Source organism: Dama dama, chromosome 7 (genome assembly GCF_033118175.1).
Source record: "Dama dama isolate Ldn47 chromosome 7, ASM3311817v1, whole genome shotgun sequence".
Classification (NCBI taxonomy): domain Eukaryota; kingdom Metazoa; phylum Chordata; class Mammalia; order Artiodactyla; family Cervidae; genus Dama; species Dama dama.
In genome coordinates, this window is record NC_083687.1 from 52332501 (window position 1) to 52359826 (window position 27326).

Genomic DNA, 27326 nt, shown 5'->3' on the forward strand with positions numbered 1-27326 from the left:
GCGTGGCTGGTGGAATGAAGCAGGCCATTTCTCCTGGAACTCATAAATCCTCGGGAAAAATATTCCTCCAAGAAGGGGAAATTCATACTTAATAATTTTCGGGGGGTGGATGTCAAGTCTGAGACGGCCTCCATCAGGCCATTTGGAAAGTCCTGAGGCAGGAGGCCTTGGCCTGAACTCAGGCATGGTCGTCAACTGCAGAGCCGGTGGGGGAGGGAAGGCAGGGTCATGCAGGCTTGGCAGGGGCCCACAACCTCATCCACCACATAATTAAAGGAGAAAATACCCACACAGACAAGCCCGCCCCAAAGTGAAAGGCCTGATATGTTTTTCCTGAGCATCGTTGTATTTTTAGTTGTGGTTCAAGGACAATTTGAGTGAAGGATGGTTGTTTTCATTGCTAATGTGTCTCTTTCTCCTGGCAGCCTGAGAACATCCTGTGTGTGAATCGGGACACTAAACAAATAAAAATTATTGACTTTGGATTGGCCAGAAGGTATGTCAATTTGGACAAAGGTGTATGAATTGAGTTAGAGAACATGATGGGTGATCTTTCTTTGCAAAGATAAATCTGATATACCCCTTGGTTTTGTATCCCTGTTTAGAATTAACCAAAATTATGTTTCAGCTTTACTTTGCTTGCTTCAGAATTTGAACGTTTAGGAGTTTCTTACAGTGCATGCAAGAAAAATATGGAATATTAAAACCTAGTATAGTGCAGTTATCAAATTTTAAGACAGTAATCCATAATTTGTAAGAGTTTGTTTTAGTCTTTTGTATTTGGTCCATCTGTAAAGCGAAGATTTACTTTATTTATTTATTTATTTATTTTGCAAAGATTTACTTTAAAAAGTAATTGTGTGAGCAGGATTGCCAAGGGTTTGGGCAGAGATGAGCTCCTTAAGGGAACAGAGTTTACAGGGACCTCAGTGCCTGAGTGAGAGTATCAGACGGTCGTGAACTGCTGCAACCTCTATATTCATTAAACTTGTTTAAGCCGTTGACAGGGCACAGTCTGAATCACGGCTCCTTCGGTCATGTTTCATAATTCAGGTGTTCTAATTATTCCGAGTGGCTTTTCTCACAACCATTCCAGATTATTAAGGCACTCTGGTGAGAAGCTTCGTTACCAGTTTTGGACACTATCTCTGTAATGCACGATCTCCTTTAGAGGCTGTTTATACTAACTGTGCTGAGCGGCTGCAGTTATTTTGCTTATAGACTGCATCCTTTCTGTTTCCTCGAGTTTTGATTTTTGGCGGACCCTCTTCATTCCTCCGTGTTGTCTCCTAAATTTCAGGTACAAACCCAGAGAGAAGCTGAAGGTGAACTTTGGAACTCCTGAATTCCTCGCCCCTGAAGTTGTGAACTACGACTTTGTCTCCTTCCCCACCGACATGTGGAGTGTGGGCGTCATCACCTACATGCTGTAAGCAGACCCCTCAGCCCCTGGGTCATTTGTTCTCAATCGCCGTGCATATTCCATTTGCTATTTTGAATAAAGCCCTAAGTTAGATCTTTCAAAGATAATAACTCTGTCCCATACTCAGGTACTTCCCATGTTCTGCTGACTCTGGTGGGTAAAGGAGTAAATTCTTTCCTTATATCATCAGAAAAAGTAATAATCTGTCTTCTTCACTCATCACCCGAATTCCTAGGACACCATCCTATGCTCTAAAAGTAACTTAAAAAACACCTCCAACCTGTGTCCTATCCCCTGAGTGACAAAGCAGCTCACAGTTCAGGGGTCATTCCTGGCGTTTGCCATCCGAGGACGTGACGGCGCTCTGCAGAACCAGACGTTAAAGGGCGTTTGTGTTCTTCTGTGAGATTCGTGTTTGAGGGTAGCTGTGCCTTTATCACAACCACTGCTTATAAACAAAAAATTACGCTCGCGAGTCGCTCATTCGTGTCCGACTCTTTGCGACCCCATGGACTGTCTGCTAGGCTCCTCGGTCTCTGGGTTTCTCCAGGCGAGAATACTGGAGTGGGTTGCCGTGCCCTCCTTCAGGGGACTTCTCTGACCCAGGGACTGAATCCACATCCCCTGTAACTGCTGCATTGCAGGCAGATTCTTTATCACTGAGCCACAATTCTTGGTTATTTGCCTTCTTTCCGTTTTAAATGACAGGACCAAGAAGGCACCTGTCTCTACAGAGTCTGAGAGTGTTTAAAGAATTCTCACCCTGGACACCATGTCTTACAGACTCAGCGGCTTGTCCCCCTTCCTGGGCGATGACGATGCTGAGACCCTGAACAACATCCTGGCCTGCAGGTGGGACCTGGAGGACCAAGAGTTCCAGGACGTCTCGGAGGAGGCCCGGGAGTTCATCTCCAAGCTTCTCATTAAGGAGAAGAGGTGACCACGTTCCCTCTGAGCTCAGGAGGAGGCAGGGGGAACAGAGAGGCAGGGCCCCGGGGCTGAGAGGACCGCAGGCAGAGAAGTAGCCAGCAGCCCCCGCGGTGGTCTCTCTGATGCACCTGCAGAGCTTTAGACAGAGTGACTCTGATGCTCCCCACCCAGCCTCCTAAGATCTGGAATTGCTGTGATCGCAGGGCTTGAGTGGGGCTAGGGGGCTCCACGCCGCTGAATGCTTGACGGTTGTTTCATGGGAGAGCCAGCTGTGGGCCCAGCCTGCCCGCTGCTCTGAAGACGTGTTCTCTTTACCCCCTTCCAGCTCCGTGGGAGGAGGGCATTATCAGTCATGTTCTTTGATGAGACTCCGAGATCATATGGCCGGTTAAGTGACAGAACCAAGAATCAACACAAGGCCGTGCAGTGACTGTTACGTATGAATGGCCTGCTTTCTGTCTTGCTAATAATTCAGAATTCAGTGGTTGAAGAGTACTGATACTGAAATACAGGGGCTCACGTTTTAGAATCATGGAGGGGCTGGAAGATTGTGATGAGCCAGTCAAACATACTTTTCAGACGATTCTAAAATATATAATGACAAAAGATAAAACTAAATAACAAAAATTTTTTAAAAAGACAACTCCCAAAAACATAAAAGAAAAATACAAAGAAAAAAGAAAACAAATTAAAAATAAATAAAAATAATTTTAAAAAGAAAAAAGTTTTAAAAGACAAAAAAAGGAAAACAAGAAACCTCCAAAATGGAAAAATAATGAGAGAAAATAGAAAAATAATAAAACATACAATGATAGATGTCATTTAAGATGTTCATGACCAACAATACTTGCTTTATTGTTTTATTATCTTATAGCTTTTAAGTTATATAACCACAACCGTGAACCAATAGACAGGCGGTTCAGTGGGGTGGGGTCCGGGGCAGACCCCAGATGCTCCTTCCCTTGCACTTCACTGTCCCTGATCCACCAGGAATTGTATCTGGGGCTTTGAGGGCAAATGTATAAGTCCAGCCCCTGCCTTTAGGTAACTTGTGATCTAATAGAAGAGACGAGCAGGTTTTAGTTCAGTTCAGTTCAGTTGCTTAGTCATGTCTGACTGTTTGCGACCACATGGACTGCAGCACACCAGACCTCCCTGTCCATCACCAACTCCTGGAATTTACTCAGACTCATGTCCATTGAGTTGGTGATGCCATCCAACCATCTCATCCTCTGTCGTCCCCTTCTCCTCCTGCCCCCAATCCCTCCCAGCATCAGGGTTTTTTCCAATGAGTCAACTCTTCGCATGAGGTGGCCAAAGTACTGGAGTTTCAACTCCAGCATCAGTCCTTCCAGTGAACACCCAGGACTGATCTCCTTCAGGATGGACTGGTTGGATCTCATTTGAAATCCAAGGGACTCTCAAGAGTCTCCTCCAACGCCACAGTTCAAAACAGTAGTTTTTAAAAGAGGCTTAAATACAATGTGGTGAACATTTATTGAAGATCAGGCTTCCCTGGTGACTAAGAGGTAAAGAACCTGCCTGCTAAGCAGGAGACACAGGTTCGATCCCTGGGTTGGGAAGATAGAAGTTCAATTTATGAAGCTCAGACATCTCATCAAGAATGGTTATTTCTATTTGAAGGAAGATGTTCAGGTGGCAGAAAGATTTCAGAATTGTTTGTCTTGCTTGTCTTACCAATAGTGTTACCCTAATGGGATTGGAGGGTAACCTGTCCCTGATACTAATTCTACAGAAGACAGAATTGCCTGGCAACTTGACATGAGGCCATCTGGTCTCCCAGAGGCGGTGGCCAGAGCCAAGGTCTCGTTTGCTGGGTCCCTAATAACCCCTGCCTTTCCCTTTAGCTGGAGAATCAGTGCAAGTGAGGCTCTCAAGCACCCCTGGCTGTCGGATCACAAGCTCCACTCCAGGCTCCGCACGCAGGTAACCACGGCTGCTGTTTTTCCCCTGCTCTTTTAGTCAGCTTCAACCTTCTGATGGTCAGATGCTAGTGGCACCTTAGCCTTGAGTGACGTTCTAATTAGTTTCTCACAGCCTTCTAATCTTCTGCTAGTGCTAAATTGCTTAAAATGCTTTTATTGAGCGATTTGTGCTTTTTTAATGATGCTAACTATGCTAGAGAATTATTTTCAGCAGAACTATGTATTACGTTTATTATTTAATTACTATATCCCTTACAAAGTGAATCGTATCGTCACCGTAACTGCACCCACACTTACACATTTAGCCTAGGGCATAGGGACACAAAAAGTTTCAGAGAATACATGCTAATATACATTCAAGGTAAATCTCCTACTTAGAATTCTAACTTCCCTGCTTGCCTGGTTTAGTGTACTCTAAGCACCAAAAAAAAAAGGTAATATTCAGCTTGGACAAGAGATTAATGTAAGTGCGTGTGAAGGAGACTCTTACCAAAGTCTGAGCAGAGACTGAATGGTGGGGTGTACCTCGAGAGCGATCAGGCCGCCCCGTGTGGTCACTTCTTACGCAAACTCCTGACCACCTCTCACCGCCCTAGTCAGCTCTTAACATCTCACCTCCCTCGTCGGTCTCTCCAGCACAGGTCTCCTTCCTAAGCTTTGGGTCCGAACACTCCCCTGTGAGCTGGCCATCTCCGCTTGGATTGTCTCGCCGCCCGCCACCGTCCCAGACCCCAGTGCGTCTCTGTGCACCCTCTCCCTCCCCCAGTCCCTTCATCTCATCTGTAATTTACCTACAAGTTCTGCACTGATTGTTCCTGGAATCTGTACAGTCCCCACCATCACGATGGTTGTCTAGACCGAGGCCGCCTGTCACCTGAGTGACTACCATCGCCTCCTGCTGACGTCCACATCCAGATCACTGTGGATCATATAAACAGCACAGAGGCAGACGGGTCGCGTCTAAGCAGCTTTCCTGAACATTTAGCGTGGTCAACGGGTGGCGACACCAGGGAGGCGGTGGGCAGGCCCTGCCTTCAGACTCACCATGGATGGGACTGGTCGGCCTCGTACACTCCCCTCCCCTCCATCTTTGCTCCTCCGGGGTTTGGAGTGGAGCTTTTCCACTGACCAAACCCTGGGATGACTGTGCCCCAGGTACTCATTTTTTCCACATCCAGTTTTTATTGAAATTACTTCTAAATTCGGCATCAGTTGTAAGTTTTATTTGTGTCTGAATATACCTTTCCTTGATAATTGGTACTGATGTCAAGTAAAAATAGGCTGATTCCCTGGTAGGTACCTCACCCAGACGGCATAAACTGCTTATTAGGGTTACCAACCTATTCTGGGCCAATTTTCCACCCATGTATTTTTATCCAAGCTTATTGGTGTCCAAATACACTTTGACGTGGTGGACAATATGGAAACCACAACAGATAATTAATGACATTATACAGTGTAAAAGTGTTTAAAAATATTTTTTAGACCATATAACAACAACAGAAATCACCTTTTTGTTATTTTATCCAACTGCTGGTACCTAAGGTGAATAGATATTTCAGGGATGGTGAGGATTAAACAAAAAAATATTCCATTGTACAAATCCAGTTAGTTACCATGAAAGTTAAAATTGCACAGCGCTGTGCCAAGCACTGTTCTGACGGCTTCAGAAAAATGAACTCACTTGGTCCTTAGGTCGATGCTCTGAAACAGACACGCCATCATTCCCTTTACGTGAATGGGCCGCTGAGGACAGGGCTATAGACCCACTCAGGATCCCACCACAGACAGCAGGCCCTGGAGTCGGGCGAGGGTCCCCACTCTGCCATCCCGCTGGAGGCGGGCTGCCGGGCCAAGGGGGCCTGTGCCATTTCCAGGACCACCCTTGTGTGACATCTTTCATGTTACTGAAAGACAGCACTCAAGCTTAATATATTTTATTTTTCGGTGAAATATTGAGAATAATTTTTTCTAGGCGATTCACTTCTGGGAGAATCTTGTTTCTACGTCCTGTAGAACCAGAATTCAACTTCATGTTGAAAATTCAACTCTTATCCAAACTATTTAAAAATTCTGTTTCAAAGTTTTTGTAATAAACTTTTATTTGTCTCTTTTCATTGTTTCGTGCTTAAAAGCACTTCCTGTTTCCCAACCACCAAGCATGCCCGTGATCTGTAAACTTAAAAGGATTCTCCTTCTTGGACACCGAGGCCCGTGGTCTCTACCTCCTGAGCTGGGCTCACGGGGCCAAGCCCACCGCCCGCACGGGACCCATTGCGTCAGACGCAGCCTGGGCTGTGGCAGAGCCTCCCGGGGGGCAAGCCCATGAGCCCTTGGCCAGCAGCTGTGCAGACACAGTCCCCGCTTTGGGGCTGGGGGCGGGTAAGCCGAGCAGGTGGGACCGATTCTCTCCTCCCTCAGCTCGTGACCATCCACCTCTCCTCCCCGTCTCTTGGGTGCCGGCCTCATCCTCTGCTTCCCGTTTACTGAGCTGATAAGACAATGGACGTGCTCAGGGTCTACGTGCACCCGCTCTCTTCCCTGTCACCAAATCATCCCTTCCTTAATTACAGCTCTGACCCTATTATCCCCTGAAGAGAGACTCTCCCAGCCTTCCCCTTCTTGCACCCTGAACCCCCATGCCCTCTTCTAGGCATGGGTGCCAGTGTTGGGGCCCCAGCCCTGCGCCCAGGTCAGCCCAAGTCCTGGGCAGTGTCCAAGGTCCACTCCCAATGCCCTTTCTCCAGGACGGCCTCCTCACTGCCAACACACACACACACACAGACACACAGAGACACACAGACATACACACACACACAACCCACCCAGCTCTGGTAAGCACTGGGATCCTTCAAGGGGTTCCTTTTTTTTCTCACAGACACACATACATTATATAAAGTCATCTGTGGTTTCTCTAAGGGGCACAACCAACTGATTACAATTTTAAAAGCCTTGCTGAATTAACAAGGGTCATGGGGTGCGAGTCTCTCTGTCTGTGACTCCAAGGGGAAGGGCGGTGATGACAGGTCCGCTGAGGGGCTGGGGAGGAGGACGCCCTCAAGCCGGATTCTGCGGCCGTGAGCCACTCAGGGTCCAGGGACGTCCCTGCAGGAACCCTGCCTCTTCAGGTATCATCAGACCGTGTCAGTTCTGACCCTTCTCAAAATGTCTTCCTGGTTTTCCTAGAAGAGGAAGAATTGCTGCTCTGATGCCCAGGACCTGGTGACCAAATAGTGTCCGGAAAGCGCCCTCCTGAAAGGTTGGTCTGAAGGGGCCTCTGAGCCTAGAGAGGGTGGGGAGAGCCTGGCTGTCTGACCGTGGGCAGCGGGGTGCGTTTCCTCCGGGGGAGGCCCCGAGGCCAGACAGCTGTGTTTGGGTCTGCTCTGCTGTTTCCTAGCAGACAACCCTCTGTCTTGTGATTTGTGGACTGGGGACAGTCTCATTTCCCATGCTTGTTGAGTGGCTCCACTGAGACCATCCAAGCAAAGCCGGAGACCAGGGCTCGGCGCATAGTAGGTACTCAGGAGGGGTCCCAGAGTCCTTGCAGCGTTTTACGTGGCTGAAGTAGCAGGGGAGCGAGCGTGTCTGCAGAGTCGGGGAGCCTGAGGCCCTGCCCCCTGGGCACAGCCCGGGGCACGGTGGGGCCTGACCCTCTCGGGGACTCTGCTCTCTCTTCTCCTCCTCCCGAGCTGTTGCCAGGCCCAGACCCCTTCTTGGACCCCAAGGAACTGCCTCTTCATACAAAGCCTCTGCCTTGCTTAGAATTTTGTCAGAATTATTCAGAGAAGGAGTGTTACACATGAGCAGGTGCTGTTACATCAATAAATGGTCCAATTTGTGGCCTAAAGGGGGCTTCCCAGGTGGTAAAGAACCCATCTGCCAGTGCAGGAGGCGTAAGAGACACGGGTTCGATCCCTGGCTCGGGAAGACCCCCTGGAGGAGGGCAGGGCAGCCCACTGCAGTATCTTTGCCTGGAGATTCCCATCGACCGAGGAGCCTGGTGGGCTACAGCCCCTAGGATCGCAGAGAATCGGTCACAGCTGAGAATCCGAGCGCGCACGCGCGCACACACACACACACACACACACACACACACACACACACACACGTGTGCGCGCGCGTGCCCAAAGGAGAGGCTGAGGGCAGTGCAGCATCCCAGAGGACTTTGAGAAGCCCCAGCACCCCGTGTGGTGCGGGGGACGCTCAGGGGCCACCCCGTCATCTGGGCTGCGAGTCCACGGCTGGCCGGGCAGCTCGGCTTCAGCAGCCCTGCTGGACTCGAGCCTGGTGAGGCAGCATTCTGCAGCCAGCCCATCCGAACTCTCCCTCTGACTTGTATCTACTCTGGCCCCGAGGTTTTGTTGGTCTGTTAACTGTATGTGCTCTTGTAAGCTGCCTTGAATCTGTTGAGGAGTAAGACGGGGTAGAAAAAAATCAGCAAATCATCATACAAGTCACAAACCAGCGTCAGCGAACACCCCAGCTTTGGCACGAGGGTCCCTTACTGGGGACCCTATCGCTTGCTTAGAGACTGATGTGATGTCAACAGGAAAGCTTTTGCTTTTGAAATACGAAGACCGTTCTTGTTTGACCAGACTAGCAGGGAGTTGGCGTTGGGAACTGCAGGGGGTAGCCTCACATCTGGTGACACGGTGGAGAAGGAGGGCCGTCTGCGCCCCCTGAGGTGCGGGGCATCCCGGCCTCGCTGGGAGCCGTGGGCCCGAGGTCTGCAGGCAGCACGCCCTGACGGTCTTTCTCTCCCCCAGCCCCGCCCAGAGGCCGCTCCATCCCCAGCGACCACAAGCCCTGAGGGTTTGCCGCAAACCACCTTCCCACCATAAGCCCTGGGCGGGCTCTGGGGGCTGGTGGGAGTGAGGTCGCTGGGTGCCAGGAGGTGCCCAGGGAGGAGGTCTGGCGCCAGGGGCTGGTGGGAAGGATGAGGCAAAAAGGCAGTGGGCGACGGCTGAGTCCTTCCCAGGAGGTTTGCTCTTGAACCCAAGGCGACGGAAGGGGTGGCAGCCAGCAGGACAAGGACAAAGGGTTGTGTTTTTCTTTTTTTCCCCCAAACTTTACACTTTTTATTTTGTATTGGAGTACAGCGAGTTAAAAATGCTGTGGTGGTTTCAGGTGAATAGTCACGGGACTCAGCCACACGTAGGTGTGCATGTATCCATCCTCTCCAAACTCCCCTCCCGTCCAGACTGGCACGTCGCTGAGCAGAGTTCCATGTGCTGTGCCGTAGGTCCTTGCTGATTATCTGTTTTAAATGTAGCAGTGTATACATGACCTTCCCAAAGGACAAAGTGCTTTGAGCTGGTTGCCCTGGCAACGCAGCATCTTTGTTGCAGATGCTCAGCGAGACCACTCCAAACCTGGCCTGGTCCACTCCATGCCGGCCACTTGGGCTGGCCACCTTCCCTTCCTGGGTGCCCCCCACAGCCACCTTCCCTTCCTGGGTCCCCCCCCCCCACCCCTCCTGGGGCCACAGAAACCCACCCCGGTCCCACCGCATGTCCATGCAATGCAGGTGCTTCCTGGTTTCCTTTCTCACTTTTTTTTTCTGTCTCAAACTAAAATGTAAGCTTAAGAAATTAACGCTGGGGGCAGCCCTCCTTGAGAAGGATGCTGTGCTAAAAGCAGTAGATCATGCTTCACAATCTCTCCTGCCAGGAGGAGCTGGGAGCTTTGGCAAGAAACAACATGAGTAAAACCAATTTTGAGATAATATTGATTTTTAAAATCTGGTGGTTGGAGATGATTCCTGTGGAAAAAGAGCCTTATGAATAAGGCATAACCCGCAACGCAAATTGAGGACAGAAATCTCCTGCAATTTGTCAGAGGTTTTTTGATGGGTTGAGGAAGCGCTCTAAAAACAAACCAGGTGGCGTTTCGTTTCTCCTTCCCGCTGCTCCATGGCTAGCCCAGGAGACGCACACCGGGGCCAAGCCCTTGGGTCTACAGGGAGGACGTGGGTCACACGCAGCCAAGAGCAGATGGAGAGAGTCCCACGCGCGTCCCCAGCAGCACTTTGATGCCGACGGGGCTGGCGGGACGCAGGGGTGGCAGCAGCTCAGAGCTGGCTGCGCTTCAGGTGAAACAAAGAGGCCTTGTCCTTCGATCCTGCGCACAGTACCAAAATATCTTGCATAAACTGAAACACACAACCCACCCAGCTCTGGTAAGCAGTGGGATCCTTCAAGGGGTTCCTTTTTTTTTCTCACAGACACACATACGTTATAAAAAGTCATCTGTGGTTTTCCTAAGGGGTGCAACCAACTAATTACAATTTTAAAAGCCTTGCTGAATTAACAAGAGTCATATTTTGTTTGCTTTGCAGGAAAACTGCTGCGGTTGCTGCTGCCTTGAGAAGATTTTTGGAAAAATCAGCAATTCTGATGCCTTGACCCCTATGGAGACTGGTGGCTCTGGGCCGGGGCGGGGGTGGGGGGTGCGTCACTCTGAACTCTGAGCACCTCTGCCAAGCTTGGGGGCAGGGGGTGCTGAGAGCTGAAGCTCTGGAGGCAGGCAAGCCTGCACCCCCCTCCTCACACCCTGTGACCAGGCACACCCAAAAAGACGGTTCCCCACCATCCTGAGCTTAAAGCTTTCTGTCTTCGTTGCTGGGGCCTGGTGGGTCTCGTCTCTGCTATGTCTCAGACCACTAGAGAGGTCACATTGGAGACTGAGCTGAGGGTTTAAAATGTGTTGGAGGCAACAGCAAACTATTATCTGTAGGGCAGATAAACAGCAAGGTCCTACTGCACAGCAGAGGGAACTGTATTCAGCGTCTTGGGACAGACCACTGTGCGTGTGCTCAGTCCTGTCTGACTCTTTGCGACCCCACGGACTGTAACCCACAAGGCTCCTCTGTCCATGAGATTCTCCAGGTAAGAATACTGGAGTGAGTTGCCATTTCAGACTATAATGGAAAAGAACATGAAAAAGAATGAATTGTTCAGTCGCTCAGTCGTGTCCAACTCTTTGCGACCCCATGGACTGCAGCACGCCAGGCCTCCCTGTCCTTCAGTATCTCCCAGAGTTTGCTCAGACTCACTTCCATCGAGTTGATGATGCCATCCAGCCATCTTATCCTTTGTCGCTTTGCTCCCTTCTCCTCTTGCCCTCAACCTTTCCCTGCAACAGGGTCTTTTCCAATGAGTCAGCTCATTATAATGGAAAAGAATATGAGAAAGAATGTGGATATATGCTAAAAAAAAAAAAAAAGTTGGATACATTTAGAGGGAGAATTGCCTTTCAAAGGGGTAAGTATGTTGCCAGAAAAAGTTCTAAGTCCGGTGAACCCTTGGCCGGTTAGTCTCTCAGACTTTATTATTTTGATTTGGACTGAAATCCGGTGAATCCAACTGATGAGTAATTTGCTTTCTGGAACATAAGCTTTCTTTGAATTCTGAGCAACAGGCATCAGGCGGCCTGTCTGCCATGTGTTTTGAGACCTCCTCCAAGAGCAGCAGTCTTCCAAGCGGCTGGTCTACTTTCAGCTGAGGGACGTGGGTTGTCACCATGCACCTTGCTCTCTTCCGAGGGAACCGTCATCCACGTGAATCACGGGCTTCGAGAGGCAGTGCACGGTTCGTCTGCCCATTCACGGCCTTGAGTAACGCTAACTGTCCCGAGAGCTTCCCTCGACACGGCCGGAACGAGAAGGGATGGCTCTGGTGAGTCCTTAGGGGGACAGTGCTGGGCTTCCTGTTGAGCGACCTGGGTAAAGAGGACCAGTGGCCACACCACATGTCGGCTCTTTGGCTCAGCCCTGTGCAGGGCACCCCCGCTCGGACGTGACCCTGATTTCCAGCTGGAGGTTCTTCTGTTCCCGAGCTCATGTGCCGTTTCTTCACATGTAACAGGGGACCTGAGCCCTGCTGCAGAAACGGGGGTTGTTTCTCCAGGAAGCTGAGACGGTGGATGCCACGCCCATCACTTACTTCTTAAGCCTCTCTCACGTTTTCCACTTCCAAATACCTGTTGTGTTGAGATCAGCTATAATAATGTCTTTATTTTTAGCTTAAGTTGCTCTAGGCTCCAGCTGCCTCCATAGTGATGAAAGGAACTAAGAACAGCCCCAGGGGCAGCCCAGGCAGGGGAGTTCTGACAGGCGCTGACAGTTCCCCATCCTCTCTGATCCCGCCCGAGAGTCCTCCTTGCCTGCCCACGTGCTTCAGGGGCGGGGGAGGTGGAGACAGAAGACATGGGTAATTAGTTCAGGCCTCTGGCCAGCTCACCGGTGGTGCAATAAGATGCGTCTCCTTCTCCTTTGGGCCCGCGCATTCATCCAAGGCTGGCTTCTCCTCTTCCTGTTCTGTGATTCTGCTTCGTGTTTAATTTAGTTTCCTTAAACACACACACACGCACACAAGGCCCTGTGACTGAAGTGTTATGTTACCGCACTATCTTTAGCTCCTGGTGTTCATCGGGTCTGGAAAACCAGGAGGTGGTCCAGGTTTAATACTCAGTCCACAGAGAGCTGGCATTGGCTCAACTGCTGAACAGGACACAGGGGTCTGATCAGAAGCCCCTCGTGGAGGGCGTGTTCTGGCCTGAGTGTGGGTTCTCCTCCGGCCCGCGCGGAGGACCTTCCGCTGGACGTGAGGGTCACCTCGGTCCTGGTCACCGCCTTCCCTGGTCCCACCGCACGCGGAGGACCTAGCTCGGGCCAAGTGAGCGAGTGCTCGCTTGCCAGATTCACCCACTGACGACCCCGCAGTCAGCGGGTGTGGGTTTTAGGGTTTAGAAAGGAGACTCTGCTTTGAAAGCGGCTCTCCTCAGACTGCGTAGTTAGATTTGAACGCTTGGCTGGGGCGTGCTGGGGCGGGGTCCGCAGGGTGCCCTCCAGTTTCACGAGATGAGGGGGTTCCCGTCTCTCGCTCAGCGGTCCCCTCTGTCCACACCCTTGTGCTGCTGCGGGATGTGGCGATTCTGACGGGAAACGGGCTTCGCACATCGGAGGAATCAAACCACAGGCGAGTGTGAACCCAGAACGGAGTCTGGCGGGACCGGGGTCCTCGTGATCCCTTTCCCCCAGAAGTCACCAGGACCCAGAGGCTGTGTGGGCTTCTGCATTCTCTCGGTGGATGTGGTGGCCTTGCTCACTCCTTTAGGCCATCACTGTTCCTCCAACAAATGGAGGAAATTAAGTGCCAGGGGGGTGGGGCCTGTCCCACAGCCTGGGGAGAAAGAAACTGTCAAGGAAAAAGGAACTGACAGGGACCCGGAATCTGCTGCTGCTTAAAAACCAGGGAGAAAAGGGTCACCTTGTTCATGACATAAAAGCCCCCAGCACGGACTCCCACCTGGATTAACCGTGGAAACCATTTCGGGTTGAGGTTGGCTGACTCCTGTCTTTGGGCACTGTAGAGTTGCCTGGAGTCACTTTCTGTCTGACTTGACATTTTTTTGCTTTCTTTCCTCAAAGATGCAAATAGGCGTGATGATCTGTCTCGCGAGGCAGACTCTGATGTGATGTGGCCTCAGATCTGTGAGAATCAATGTTTTCACCATCTTTATGGAAATTAGCACAGCAGCACTTTGTCCTTGTTTTAGAACCAAATATGGATTTTCTACGAGCGAAATGAGCAAGGCTCTCCTTTAATTCCTTTTCTGTCCTTCTGTTCCCACGACCCCGACTCCAGCCTCTGGGCTGTGGGAGGGCCAATATTAGACTTGCGCCTGTTCCGTCTGGACTCCAGGCCCGCTGAGGGGCCTCCTTTGGAAACTGATCTGTGAGCTCGTAACTAGGGCAGGGCGGGATTGAGCTCAGCTCTCTCCGCTGGAGGTTCCGTCCTGGGTTCAGGCCGTTCTTCTGTACCCTTCTCAAATCGGCCACGATGCCCTCCTTTGCTTTTGCTTCATCTTTTAAAATATTTTGCCTCTTTCTCTTTTTCTTAAGTTAGAATCAAAGTCCGGCTTCTTATCTATCACCATGTTCCCCTAGAGCTTCTCTAAGATGAAAATTCCTATTTGCAAAATGCGAGTTGCTTTCTGTCCTAAAGGACTGAGATGCTGCACTGAGTGGGCGGGACTTCCTGGGCTAGGACGACTTCCGGGCCTTGGGTGAAACAGCTTCTCAGCTTAGAGGGTCAGTGCATTTCTCCTCCCAGCTCCGATCCAGGCAGGTGCGTCATCCCTGGTGGTCTTCCTGTGGGCAGCTTCACCTTCCGTGAAGGCTTCTCACTCCCCTGCTGCTGCCCACTCGAAGGGGCAGAAGAGTCCTGCTTGCACGTTCTGTAGTTATCCCGACGGATAGATGCCGGAGAGCCCTCTGGACGAAATTTCTCAGTGCAGACAAGAAATAAACACGGAGCCCCGAAGCAGTGGCTACATATATCGTGTGTATTTTCTGTTTCTGGCATAGTTTCATTCAGCTGTACTCCTTTTCCTTATAAAGATGTGTAACAGTCATATGTATGTATCATATTGAAGAATAAACCTGGACCTTGTTTATCCTTTGGATAATGAGCTAATTTGTGGACGTGTCAAATGCGATGCAAACGCTCTCCTTTGGATGAGGATGGTATATGACATCTGCTGATATCAAGAACCTAGGCTACACTCACAGGGACCCTAGACCATCCACAGGAGCCCCAGGGAAAACTACTCCCGCAACTTGGATGCAACATAAGGTGCAGGGTTTTTCCCCTAATTTTAGCACAAAGATACAGACTGAGATCAATACAAAGCGCCAAGTACAGCACCGTGTGAGGACTCATGAAGGCAGCTAGCAGCAGCTCACCCTTTCCTGTAGCTCTGGGGCGATTCTTTAGGCCCAGAGGGGTGTGTGTCTGCCCCAGAGAACCTACCGCTGAGGGACTCAGGAGGAAACAGCTGCCCAGCCCGGGGCCACTGGTGTCCTTCCCGGCTGGAACGCTGCTGTGAGGGCTCCGAGCCTAGCGGTTGTCTGAGGGTGACGCGGGGCCAGGCCAGCATCCCTAACCTAGCCCCCCAGGGGGCTGACCACCCACACTGGCTGGCTGGCTGGGATGCCTGGGTCCCTGCTGGGAGCGGCGGAGCGTGTGGTCACACAGACACCCTGCTACTCACTCGAGATTCAGCTTCCCCACCCGGTGTCAGGCCAGGCCCTCTGACCTCTTTCCTGGGCCTCTGTGATGTTGTGATACGACCACAGCTGTGTGTTTGACCCGGGTCCTGGGTCCTGGCCCGGAGCTCCTAGAAGCCCCGGAATTTCCTGAGTGTCCACAGCTGAGCTGTTGCCTTCAGGTGATTCTGGGTGGATGAGGCTTGTGGTCTGAGGACCCAACCACAGGATCGGGGGCTGGTGCGCTCACCTGGCCCCTCCACCCCTGCCCCCAGGGAGGGGGAAGGAGCCAGGACTGAGCTAGCACCGGTGGCCCACGAGTTGATCTGTCATCCCTGGGTACCGAAACCTCTATTAAAAACCCTGAATGAAGGGACCTGGAGAGGTTCTGGGTTAATGAATGTGCTGGAGGGGGACGCACCCCAACTCCACAGGGTCAGAGCCTCCTGCTCTCAGGACCCACCCAGGCCTCGCCCTTCCGACCACTCGTCCGCCCGTGTCCTTTACTGTGACCTTTGTAGCACACGGGGAGTAGTAAGTGAAGGGAGTCCCTGGGTTCTGTGAACCAAGCGTTCACTCAGATGATGGAAGCTGAGCGAGGCATCAGATGATGGACGCTCAAGGAGGCGTCTTGGGAAGCCGTGATTTTTAGTCGAGTTGGACAGAAGCCTGTCTGGAGGCGCGGGGTCTGAGGGATGAGCCTGGAACCGCGGTCTGCGCTGACTCCAGGCAGCTGTCACGACGGTTGTGTGCGGAAGCCCTACACACTCTGTCAGAAGTGTTTCAAGGAGCAACAGTCTTCCTTCTGCCTCCAAAACGGGCATAAGCAGGTCCAGGGTCCAGCTCCACCCTTTCCCAGGAGTGTCCCCCCACTGGGGCCGGGGGCTTGGGCTGCTCCCTGTCCTCCTGGGGGGAGGGGATGGGCCGTCTCCTTTGCCTGCATCCCAGGGGAGACACGTGGTCACTTCCCCGGCCCCCTCTAACAGACAGACCCACCCCACCTTGGGATCCAGACCCATCAGGGGTTGAAAGGGTCCCAAAGCCCCCCTTTGGTAACTCTCAGCTCCTGTTCCCAACACAGGGATCCCTCAGAGCTGGCCTGAGTCCCCCGATGTCGCCGCGGGGACAAATATTTCTCAACAAAGATGCTTACCTGTGCTCAGGGCTTTGCCTGCAGAGCTCGGTCCCTCAAAGCTCACTCGGCTTTTAAGTGATTGATGGCAAAAGTACAGAATATTATGAATAAGTAAGATTTTCTTACCATGTGTGCTCATGATTTTAAAAATATTTCCCCTGTGCATATGCTCAAAAACATGTCAACCTGAAAGAAAACAACCTAACGAGGATATTCATAATTCTTGCTAATTAAGGTCTGAACTTCTTTCCCCCTCAATGACTTCACACACCTGTTCACTGTAAATTTCCCGGGAACTTTTTATACTATATTAATGTTGTCCAGAACTTGGACACACACCTGAGGTTTTTCTGAATTTTAATTATTCTCAAGTCAATTTTTATATTCTGAATAATTTCAGACTTGCCCATATGTTTAATAAAATTGAACTTTAAAACATTATGAAGTTTTCCTAGGGTATTTTTCAAAAGACAATGTATAGTCTGCCTTTATAAATGCTTTTAAAATTGTTTTTAAAAACTCCTTTCGCTGAAAATGTTCCTATTTGTCTCAGATCTTATCATTCTACAATTCACTTAGGGGCTTTTCTCGTGAGCAGGGGCTCACAGCTTTCCATGGGGAACAGGAGTTTTGCTCCTCCATCAAGACTGCCTTCTGCTGACTTTTTCAGTGTCAGATGCTGTGGTTTTGGTCGGTTTTCCTGCAGCAATTTTCACGTTGCTTCTGTCTCACTCAGGAGTTATTCACTCCCAGCTGTGCTATCTTAGAAATTTGTCTGACATCCACCTGCTTCTTAAAACATGTTTGGTTAAGGTGTTTCTTCACACAGGGTATTACTTTGTTGTTATCATTTAGCCGTTAAGTCACGTCAGACTCTTTTTTGACCTCATAGACTGTTGCCACCAGGCTCCTCTGCCCATGGGATTCTCCAGGCAAGAATACTGGAGTAGATTGCCATTTTCTTCTCCAGGGTATCTTCCTGACCCAGGGATTGAACTCAAGTCTCCCGCATTGGGAGACAGTTTTTTTGTTGTTGTTTGTTTGTTTGTTTGTTTTACTGCCGAGCCACCACAAATCGGGTAATGATGGTTCCTGTTGTGACAATCTACTGGGACTTGAAATTTCAAAATTTAATACTCTCTAAAATGGAAGAGGAGGCCTTGTCCATACCTGCAAAGTAAGGTTTCCATTTTGTCACAGTAAGCAGTAAACGGTGTTTACTGTTTAGCCTTCATATAGTAGTTTTATTGCATAGTAACTTAAAAGTCGGGCTTCCCTGGTGGCCTGGTGGGAAAGAATCGGTCTGCCATTTCAGGAGGCGTGGATTTGATCCCTGGAGAAGAAAATGGTAACCCACTCTAGTATTCTTGCCTGGGCAATCCTGTGGACAGAGAAGCCTGGCAGGCTACAGTCCATGAAGTCACGAAAGAGTCAGACACGACCTGGTGACTAAAGAACAACAACAAACTCAACAGCCATTTTATTGGTTGCTGCTGGGCAGCGCCACCCCCTCCAGGCCTCCTGCCTGGAGAATCCCAGGGATGGAGGAGCCTGGTGGGCTGTGGTCCATGGGGTCGCTAAGAGTCAGACACGACTGAGTGACTTCACTTTCACGTTTCACTTTCACGCGTTCGAGAAGGAAATGGCAACCCACTCCAGTACTCCTGCCTGGAGAATCCCAGGGACGGAGGAGCCTGGTGGGCTGCGGTCCACGGGGTCGCTAAGAGTCGGACACGACTGAGTGACTTCACTTTCACGTTTCACTTTCACGCGTTCGAGAAGGAAATGGCAACCCACTCCAGTGTTCTTGCCTGGGGAGTCCCAGGGACGGGGGAGCCTGGTGGGCTGCGGTCCATGGGGTCGCTAAGAGTCGGACACGACTGAGTGACTTCACTTTCACGTTTCACTTTCACGCGTTGGAGAAGGAAATGGCAACCCACTCCAGTGTTCTTGCCTGGAGAATCCCAGGGATGGGGGAGCCTGGTGGGCTGCCGTCTATGGGGTCGCACAGAGTCGGACACGACTGACGTGACTTGGCAGCAGCAGCAGCAGCTACTATGTGGTAACATTAAAGAGGCAGCTAGCAACAAAAATCAGACTTAGGTGGGCATATGGGACTTCCCTGGTGGTTCAGCTGGTAAAGAATCCGCCTGCGATGCAGGAGACCCGGGTTCAATTCCTGGGTGAGGAAGATCCCCTGGAGAAGGAAATGGCAACCCACTCCAGTATTCTTGCCTGGGAAATCCCATGGATGGTGGAGCCTGGAGGACTACATGTCATGGGGTCGCAAAGAGTCAGACATGACTGAGCAATTAACACTTCACATTTCAGATGGGTATATATGGTGATGGACTTTCTGACATTAAAAATAGCCTTTTCTGTATGTTCACCTGTTAATCATTCAGGTTATGTCCAAATTTTAGCTTTTACAAATAAAGTTGCTGTGAACATTCGTGCGTGGGTCTTTGCATGATCAACCTGGTTTGAAGTTGATCAATTTTATTGATCATCTCAAATAACTAACGCTTTCCCCCATCAGTCTTCTCTATTAATTTTCTCTTTTCTGTTTAATTGCTTTCTATTCTTATTGTTTATATTCCCTTTCTTTTCTTTACTTTGGGTTCAGTTTGGTCTTTTTTTTTTTTTTTATTTCTTGAGGAGGAAACATAGGCTGTTGATTTGAAATATTTCTTCTTTTCTTATGTAGGCACTCAGTGTGAATGATTTCCCTAAGTACCACTTTTGCTGTCACTCTGAGGAAGCCTGTGATACAAGGGGGAGGCCATCCGGGTGGCATCATAAAATAGAGTACCCAGCTGTCTCCTGATAGCTCTGCCTATGGGGCCCTCTCAACGGGTGCCCCTGCAAACAAACCTAGAGTAACCCCTTCATGACTACACTGCCTAGATACAGCCCATGGAAGAGCAGTGTTGCTGAGCTTTATGCTGTCATGTATCATTAAAAGCGAGACTCTAACATGCTTTAACTAAAGGCTGGCACCTGCCATCTGCCTCTACAAGGATTAATTCACAAACTGCTGTGACCACTGACCTTCAACACCCTCCGAAATGAGTTCAGGGTGGAGATCAGGAATGAGGCACTCTGTGCTCTGGGAAAAGCTGCCAGAACACGTCTTTAAATAGTTAGATATTTCCAGGATAAGATTTTATGAGCTCAATTCTTGCGTCTCTTTGTGTCTAGAAAAGCACTAAAATCTTTCATGGTGACGTCTGCTCCCCGGGACCAGCAGTAACCTTCACCAGCCTGGCAGAAACTGTCTGCAAAAACGTGTGCTTGATTGCGTGAACTGCCCTTCACCACAACCACGTGTATGCTGACCTCCCCCTGCCTGTTCAGAGCAGCTTCTCAGAGCTAGCTGAGATGCTGCCTCCCGGCCACAGTCTTCATTTTGCCCCAGATAAAACTTAACTCTCACACTGTGCTTTTTTTTTTTTTTTCAGTCAACATAAGCATTGGTGTTTACATGCATGAAAAGTCAGTCATCTGGTGTACCACATACATGCTTCTTATCATTTATTAAGCAGATGTTTTGTACAGGATCCTGTGTGTAAGATTTGCCCTCATTCTCTAACTTCATCTCCATGGTAACCTCTGTGAGGTGCTGGTCCTACCATAATGCCATTTTCCACATCAGGAAGCTGCGTCCTCCACAGCGAGGCTGAAGGTCATTCTCTGTGAGCGTGGACATGGGTTTATCCTAAGGTCTTTCTAACCCCAAATCACAAAGCAACCCTTTCCTTCGTGACTGCATCCACGGCCTCTGCACAGATGGGTGGGTGACCCCTGACGAGGGCTGGCCTGGTGAGGTGGCCCCAAGTCAAGGGGCAGGGGAGAAGCCGGGTGAGAGCGACAAACCAGAATCTCCCCCTTGGGAGAGAAGCGTCTTCTCCCGACGGCTTACTGGGAGAAGCCGCCTCAGCGCATGAGCTGGCCCAGCGGTGGCTGTGGTCACACGGTCAGCCAGCACCCACAGGCGCCAACGGGCAAAGTGAAGCTCTCTTTATGCCCGTGTTCACTGTATTGTTTTCTATTGTTTGTGAACACACACACACACGATTTCACCCTCAAGCAAACCTTTAACAAAGTTAAGTTAAATGACCATGAATTCATACATCAAACATCAGAGCACAGTTGGGTTAAGGATGGAAAATTGTTTAAACGCACACAGACACACTTGGGAGCTCACAGGTAGGGCTTCCTGAGCGCTCCCTTGTAGCATCTGCCCTGAAGGGTCACAGGTCGAAGTGGAAGACGAGGATGTGTCTGGGGGTCACCGGATGCCCCCACCTTCTGCACGGCCAGGTGAGTGCTCACCAGGTAATCATTCCCAGTAAACGTGTCTCTGGGCTGCACGTGTTAGATGCTCTGACCCATCATCTGCTTGGGGATCCATCTGTTCATTCGGCACGGAAGCACTCTGTTACATTTTCACTCTTCCTGCTAGTCTAAAGCTTTGTTCATATCCGTCAGCCATCCTGGAGCGGTTTAAATCAGTGCAGGTTTTTGTTTTTTATTAAGTGTCAACTCTGCTCCGGGCGAGCCCGGCCTCGCCGTTACCCAGAGTGCTCAGCAGGCCCCGGGAGTCCTGGTGCAGAGGAGCACCGCTGTTAATAAAAGCTGGTCGTGGCTCAGGGCTTATCTGTGCTCTGTCCCCTCACCTCTGGGCCCCTCTGCACTGCTCAGGGCTCCGGTTCTCCTCCGTCGGGAGGACAGGGGTTTTGTTCCAGGATGTGAGCTCCGTGGAGACTCAGTGACGCCTCTCCAGCGGTCCAGGCTGGAGTGGCCTCTGCAGAGCAGGCCGGGGGCATTCAGTTGATGTTTCAAAAATGGCAGAAACCAGCTGGCCGTCCCCCATCTCCAGAGAGGAGTTCAAAAAGCCCAGGTGAGGTGCAGGCCTTGGGCAGGTGTCTGGCCACCCGGAGTTCCTGTTACACACGTGTGTGTCCCGTCCCCTGGCCCCCGGAGTGGGGCTGGGGTGCTGGTTCTCCCTGCGCACCGCGGGTTCCACGGCCTGCGCCCCTGGCCTGCCTGGAGGAACTGGACACCGTTAAACCTTCTCCCATGTCTGTCTGTGCAACGATTCAGCCTAAGTCTCGGGATGGGAGGTGCGAGGTGACAGTCTCCCAGCTCTGATTCCTCCTGCCTCAGGGGACCCTCGCCATGACAGGGACCCAGGACCAATGGGCTGACGACAACGTGGGAAGCCCTTGAGTTCACCCTCCTGCCTTGGAGCAGCATGGATGGGAAGTGCCCCCGCGTGATCCCTGCCCTTATAGCATCTCAGAGGGTGATGGGTCTGTGTTCTCTTTGGCCAGAAAGACTTTCCCTGCTGGTGTCCACGCTTGAACTCTACTTGCAGCTGGGGCCGCACCTCAAGATGCCTGGGCTCACGGCGGCTGCAAGGGCGCCAGCCCGCCCCCGGCTTTCAACATGCAGGACCCCTTCCTGGGCCACAGGAAGTGACCTCATCCGAGTGGGCACAGCCCTGGGGCACAACCCCGGGGACCCTCACTCTGAGGGAGCTGGACCAGAGAGAGACGCCCGCTGCAGCCCAGAGAGGGGCAGGAGCACACTCCCCACCCTGAGCCTGCAGCCCGTTCCCAGCGGCAAGGGCTCCATGGGCTTCTCTGCCACTGGCTCCACCACACTCCTCCCCTCACTTCTCGTGGGATGACTTTCCCCAGAAACCAACCGGGTTCAAGCTCACGTCTCAGGATCTGCTTTCAAGATCCCTCAAACGAAAACAGACACCAAGCTGAATCCACTCCCAACAGAATCACTGCCTGCCCAGGTCACTCCTGTTCACGCTCACGTGCGATCACATGACCGAGGGGAAGAGGAGGTCAAGTGACTTGATTTCCATGGGAAGCAGCCTGCTCCTGTGGTTCCGCTCAGAGCTCCCACATGTTGCGTGCCTTCCCTCCACAGGCGGTGGTCTCCTGCCCGACGTGCATCTGCCTTGGGTTTTTCAAGACCTCCGCAGTGGTCCTCACGCATATCAAGGTCGGGGACCACGCACTGCAGAAGGAACAGGGTGCAAGCAGAAGCTGCTGGACTGTGAAACCCGAGGAAATATTCTCACGGTAGGAAGGATGAAGACGTGGGTCTTTCCCTGGGTAACAGGACTCAGCTTATCCCCCGGGTTTATCCCACTGAGTCTGCCTTTACGGTTTTTAGCTGGGGAAGCTCTGCCCACATTTGGAATTCCACTCCTTCCCTAAGAGGACAGGCCCCATGACTGTGGGGTCCTTGGTCCCCCAGGGCCCCCACTTACTGCCCTTTAAAATGGGCCTGTAACTGAGTGTTGTTCATATTTGTGATTCTTTGCAGAGAGCATTAGACTTTTCAGTAGGAGACTGAGGGATTGAGATGAGTGTTGACATGTGAACATAGAGATGATCCCTCCAGATTATTTTTATCTTGTCTTAAACACTCAAACACCGGGGCAGGCAGACCAGTTAAGCTCTCGTGGGAAGCTGTGCATGTCTTCCAACCACAGCAAGTCTGGGGTTATAATTCCCGGCTCCCTACAATAAAATCGTTTCAAGGGTAAATAAAAGGCCAGTGAGAAAAATGGCTGGTTGAGAACAACTGTTTCACAGTGACCACCTCGCACATAAACTGTGCATGAGAAGATCTGTGCTGGCCATAAACGGGCTCCACTGGGGTGACCGTCCATCCTGCTAACTTGCAGACCTGGCGGGGCCACGCTGGCTTCCCCTGGGTCATTTTTGTCTCGGTCTCGTTCCTTTATAATCTGCAAGTTCCCCCAACCCGGCAGCCACTGGCCCTCAAGGCTGATGTGTGTGGGGTGTGGGGGCTTTGCCAGGCAGCAGAACATTCAGCCTGGCTGCTGCTGACCTCTGGATGCCACCCAGGTATGAGTCACACGGCGCCCAGGGTCCCCAAGTCCTGGGGGACGTCCCCTCTCCTCCAGCTCCCAAGGTCATTCTGGGAGGTGGGTGGAGCAGAAGAAACAGGCCCATCACAAGGCCATGCAGAGGAAACCTGACTGCCACGTCCAGGAGAGCACTTCCTCTGAGACGCCGCGAGAAGATCACCTTCCGCAAAGCCCCCAGGCAGGGGCTGTGAGGGTCTCACTGATCAGAGGAAGGCCCTCTGTCAGCTCAGACCTGTCAGAGCCTCCATCAGAGAAACAGAAAAGCGGCGCTGGCGGGAAAGCGGAGCCCGGTGCCCTGTTGGTGGGAATGCAGCATGTGCAGCCGTTAGGGAAAGCGGCACAGCTGCGCTGAAACCCTAAACGTGGAGTTACTCCATGACCAGCAATTTCGTCCTCCCGCACGTACGCCCGAAAGAATGAAAAGCAAGGACTTGAAGCCGCTCACGGCCGCGGCACCCACAGCAGCTGAAAGGTGGGAGACCGCACCTGTCAGTGGACGATGGGTAAACAAGCTGCGGTCCATCCACACAGTGGATTCCGGTCCGGTCTCAGAAAGGAAGGAGATTCTGACACCTGCGGCAGCACAGAGGAACTCTGAGAACATCCTCAGTGAGATCAGCCAGCCACAGAAGGAAGAGGTCTGCATGATTCCACTTGTACCAGCTCCCTAGAGCAGGTTCACAGAGACAGAAAGTGGTTTCCAGGGGCTAGGGGAGAGGGTGACGGGAATGTTTAATGGGGACAGAGTCTCAGTTTTGCCAGAAGAGTTCTGGAGACAGTGGTGATGGTTGTGCGACTATGTGACTGTTCTTGGCGCCGCTGACCTGCGCGTGGTGAGTGGTTAAGATGGTGAATCTTCTGCTGTTGTGTGTCTGACTCTGTGACTTCATGGACTATAGCCCTCTGTCCCTGGGGTTCTCCAGGCGAGAGCACTGAGTGGGTGGCCATGCCCTCCTCCAGGGGATATTCCCAACCCAGGGATGGAAGCCGGCTGTCCAGCACGGCAGGCGGACTCTTTACCGCCTGAGCCCCCAGGATAACAGAAGAAAGCAGCTCTCCCCCCCGGGACGAGAGGGACGAGGCGCTCTCGACGTGGAGAAGCTGGTTTCTGCCCCCGAACGGGCTCACGCCCACCTGCACCCACGGCGGCCGCTCGTCCTCTGCACACGGGGCCCTGGTCAGTTTCTCCCGGATCAGAGGAGGGCGAGCACTCGGCTCCCGTCGTTTTGGCCTTTGCCTGTTTCTCTGGCTTGTTTGGGTTTTACTTTTCCTGACTGTGATACTTATGGCGCTGTTGGAAAATGTCGCTTGGTTCACACCAACGTTTCTATTCATCGGGCATGTAAGCAACATAGAATGTACGCGCAAGGCCACTTGCACATTTCCCTGAAGTTTATATCCATTTCTTTTAAGGTAGATTTGATCCATAATGTTTAGAGCACGTCCTCTTTGGAACCATCATACCTAAGTGTCAGTCGAGTTTTTTCCTCCTTTACTGGTTACTTTTACCAGGCTGTTCCCTTGAAAGAAGCTCAAAAAGCTTTATAAAAATCCACTGTATGAATCTTTCTCACACAGCAATGCGGTAGACCGGGAAGTGGTAGGGTTCTTCCAGTTATGAAGAAACAGTTGAGGGAGTGGAAAATTCCAGAAGGAGCATGCCTCCTTGAACTGCCATACCCCACCCTGATTTCCAGATACGCCACGGCTTTTTCCTCAGTCTAGACTGGAGACATTTACAGAGAGAGGTTGGAACTTTAATGAAATGCTCTGTTAGAGGCAAACTTCTTCAAGCTTGGCTTACACACCCAGGGTCACGCATGCCTTTCTCGGGGGTGTGTGGATGAGGGCAGAAGCCAGGTTTCTGGCTCAGAAAGAACCTGAGCTCTGAGTTTAGATAGGAAGTCCCCAGTCCAAATAATTAAACTTAAAACCTGGCATTTTTACGTAACACAAAGGAAGCACAAACTTTAATTCCTTCTCGAGTTTCATAAGCAGTTTTGGTCACTCTTATTAACAGAGATAGCAGTGTCTTAAATATTTTGCTTATGCAAAGCAATATTATAAAATGCCCTAAAAAAGTCTATTCCTTAGTGAGCTCTCACTAAAAAGAACTACTCAGAAATTCAGCTATTTGGGGACCAAAAAATAAATAAATTCAAAGTCTTAAAAAATGAGATTTTTCTACTATGCTTTTTCCCAGATTGAAGGCTTCCTGGGGATTGCTGGGTTGTTTTCTCTGGGATTTTAGTGGTAACACTGGTTCGCATGCACCCTGGGGCGCTAGCTCAGCTCGGCCACCAGGTGGCACTGTGGTCATTCACCAGCGCCCGCGGCGCCCGGGCCGGCAAGGTCGCCCAGGCATGTCCAGCCGCCAGCGCTCAGCCTGCGCTCCGTTATTATTTTTTGATTTATAAAGCGCCATTCCTCCGTAGATTCCCTGGCCGCAGCTGCTTCAGAGAAGGCTCGCAGAAGCATTACCCAGCAAGGGGAGCGAGCCCGGCAAGGCGTAAGGTGGTCTGATGGACGCTCGCAGGTGGACATCTGGAAAGAAATCTGCTGACCCAAGGGGCCCAGGGGCCAAGGCCCCGGCCAGCAGGGGAGGGGTCAGCCCCAGGGCTACCCGTGTCCCAGCTAGCAGGGAAGGCAGCCCCTCCAGTGGGCACATGCGCAAATCCCTTCCCGTAAAAGAGGCAAGACCTCCTTCATGGTAAGCAATCGAAGCACTGCAGCTGGGACCTGCTGGGCCCGGTTCAGCCTTTGGGTTCCGTCCAGAGCTGGGCTGGCTCCCGGTTCAGTCTGCAGGGAGCCAAACACGCTCCTCATGGTTTAGGGAACTGGTGCAGTTGAGACCCTGAGCGGGCCGTAGAGCTAGGGACACCAGGGACCCTGCTTCTGGGGACAGTGTTGTGAACAGGGTGGTCATTACAGGTGGAGCCTTTGTAACAGCAGATGAAAACTTATAAATTCAGTTCTGGGACGTTGGAAAGGGGGCAAGTCATGACTACGTGACAGCCAGAGGGGAGCACGTTGATGGGCCGCAAACAAAAATATAGAAGCTTAGAAAGAAAAAATTACACAAGCTTGATGAAAACAGCACGACTGTGGGAGGCCACGTGGAACCGTGGGCAGCCAGCCGGCGGTCCGACGACACAGGTGGGAGGGGGTGTCCACCTCCAGCGGTGCGGGCACCCACGTGCTCTAAGTCCCCGCCCATCAGACTGCGTGCTGAGTCCCCGCCCATCAGACCGCGTGCCCCGAGTCCCCGCCCATCAGAACCCGTGCCCTGAATCCCGCCCGTCAGACCGTGTGCTCTGAGTCCCCGCCCATCAGATCCTGTGCCATGAGTCCTCGCCCATCAGACCGCGTGCCCTGAATCCCGCCCGTCAGACCCCGTGCCCCGAGTCCCCACCCATCAGAACCCGTGCCCTGAATCCCGCCCGTCAGACCGTGTGCTCTGAGTCCCCACCCATCAGGCCCAGTGGCCTGAGTCCCCGCCCATCAGGCCCAGTGGCCTGAGTCCCCACCCATCAGAACCCGTGCCCTGAATCCCGCCCGTCAGACCGTGTGCTCTGAGTCCCCACCCATCAGGCCCAGTGGCCTGAGTCCCCGCCCATCAGACCGCGTGCCCCGAGTCCCCGCCCATCAGACCACGTGCCCTGAATCCCGCCCATCAGACCGCGTGCCCCGAGTCCCCGCCCATCAGAACCCGTGCCATGAATCCCGCCCATCAGAACCCGTGCCCTGAATCCCGCCCATCAGACCGCGTGCCCCGAGTCCCCGCCCATCAGGCCCAGTGGCCTGAGTCCCCGTCCATCAGACCGCGTGCCCCGAGTCCCCGCCCATCAGACCACGTGCCCTGAATCCCGCCCATCAGACCGCGTGCCCCGAGTCCCCGCCCATCAGAACCCGTGCCCTGA

The 27326-nt window shown here is 51.8% G+C and overlaps 1 protein-coding gene across 1 annotated transcript in view; it reads left to right on the forward strand.

Moving 5' to 3' along the window:
- The window catches only part of MYLK4 (myosin light chain kinase family member 4), a 67647-nt gene extending 58538 nt beyond the window's left edge, over window positions 1-9109 (forward strand). The window contains exons 9-16 of the mRNA XM_061146307.1: window positions 426-496; window positions 1301-1429; window positions 2207-2359; window positions 4222-4300; window positions 4955-5033; window positions 6487-6681; window positions 6953-6991; window positions 9066-9109. Of these exons, the coding sequence (XP_061002290.1) occupies window positions 426-496; window positions 1301-1429; window positions 2207-2359; window positions 4222-4300; window positions 4955-5033; window positions 6487-6681; window positions 6953-6991; window positions 9066-9109 (789 nt within the window). The remainder of the gene's footprint in view (window positions 1-425; window positions 497-1300; window positions 1430-2206; window positions 2360-4221; window positions 4301-4954; window positions 5034-6486; window positions 6682-6952; window positions 6992-9065) is intronic.
- Window positions 9110-27326: the final 18217 nt, after the last annotated feature.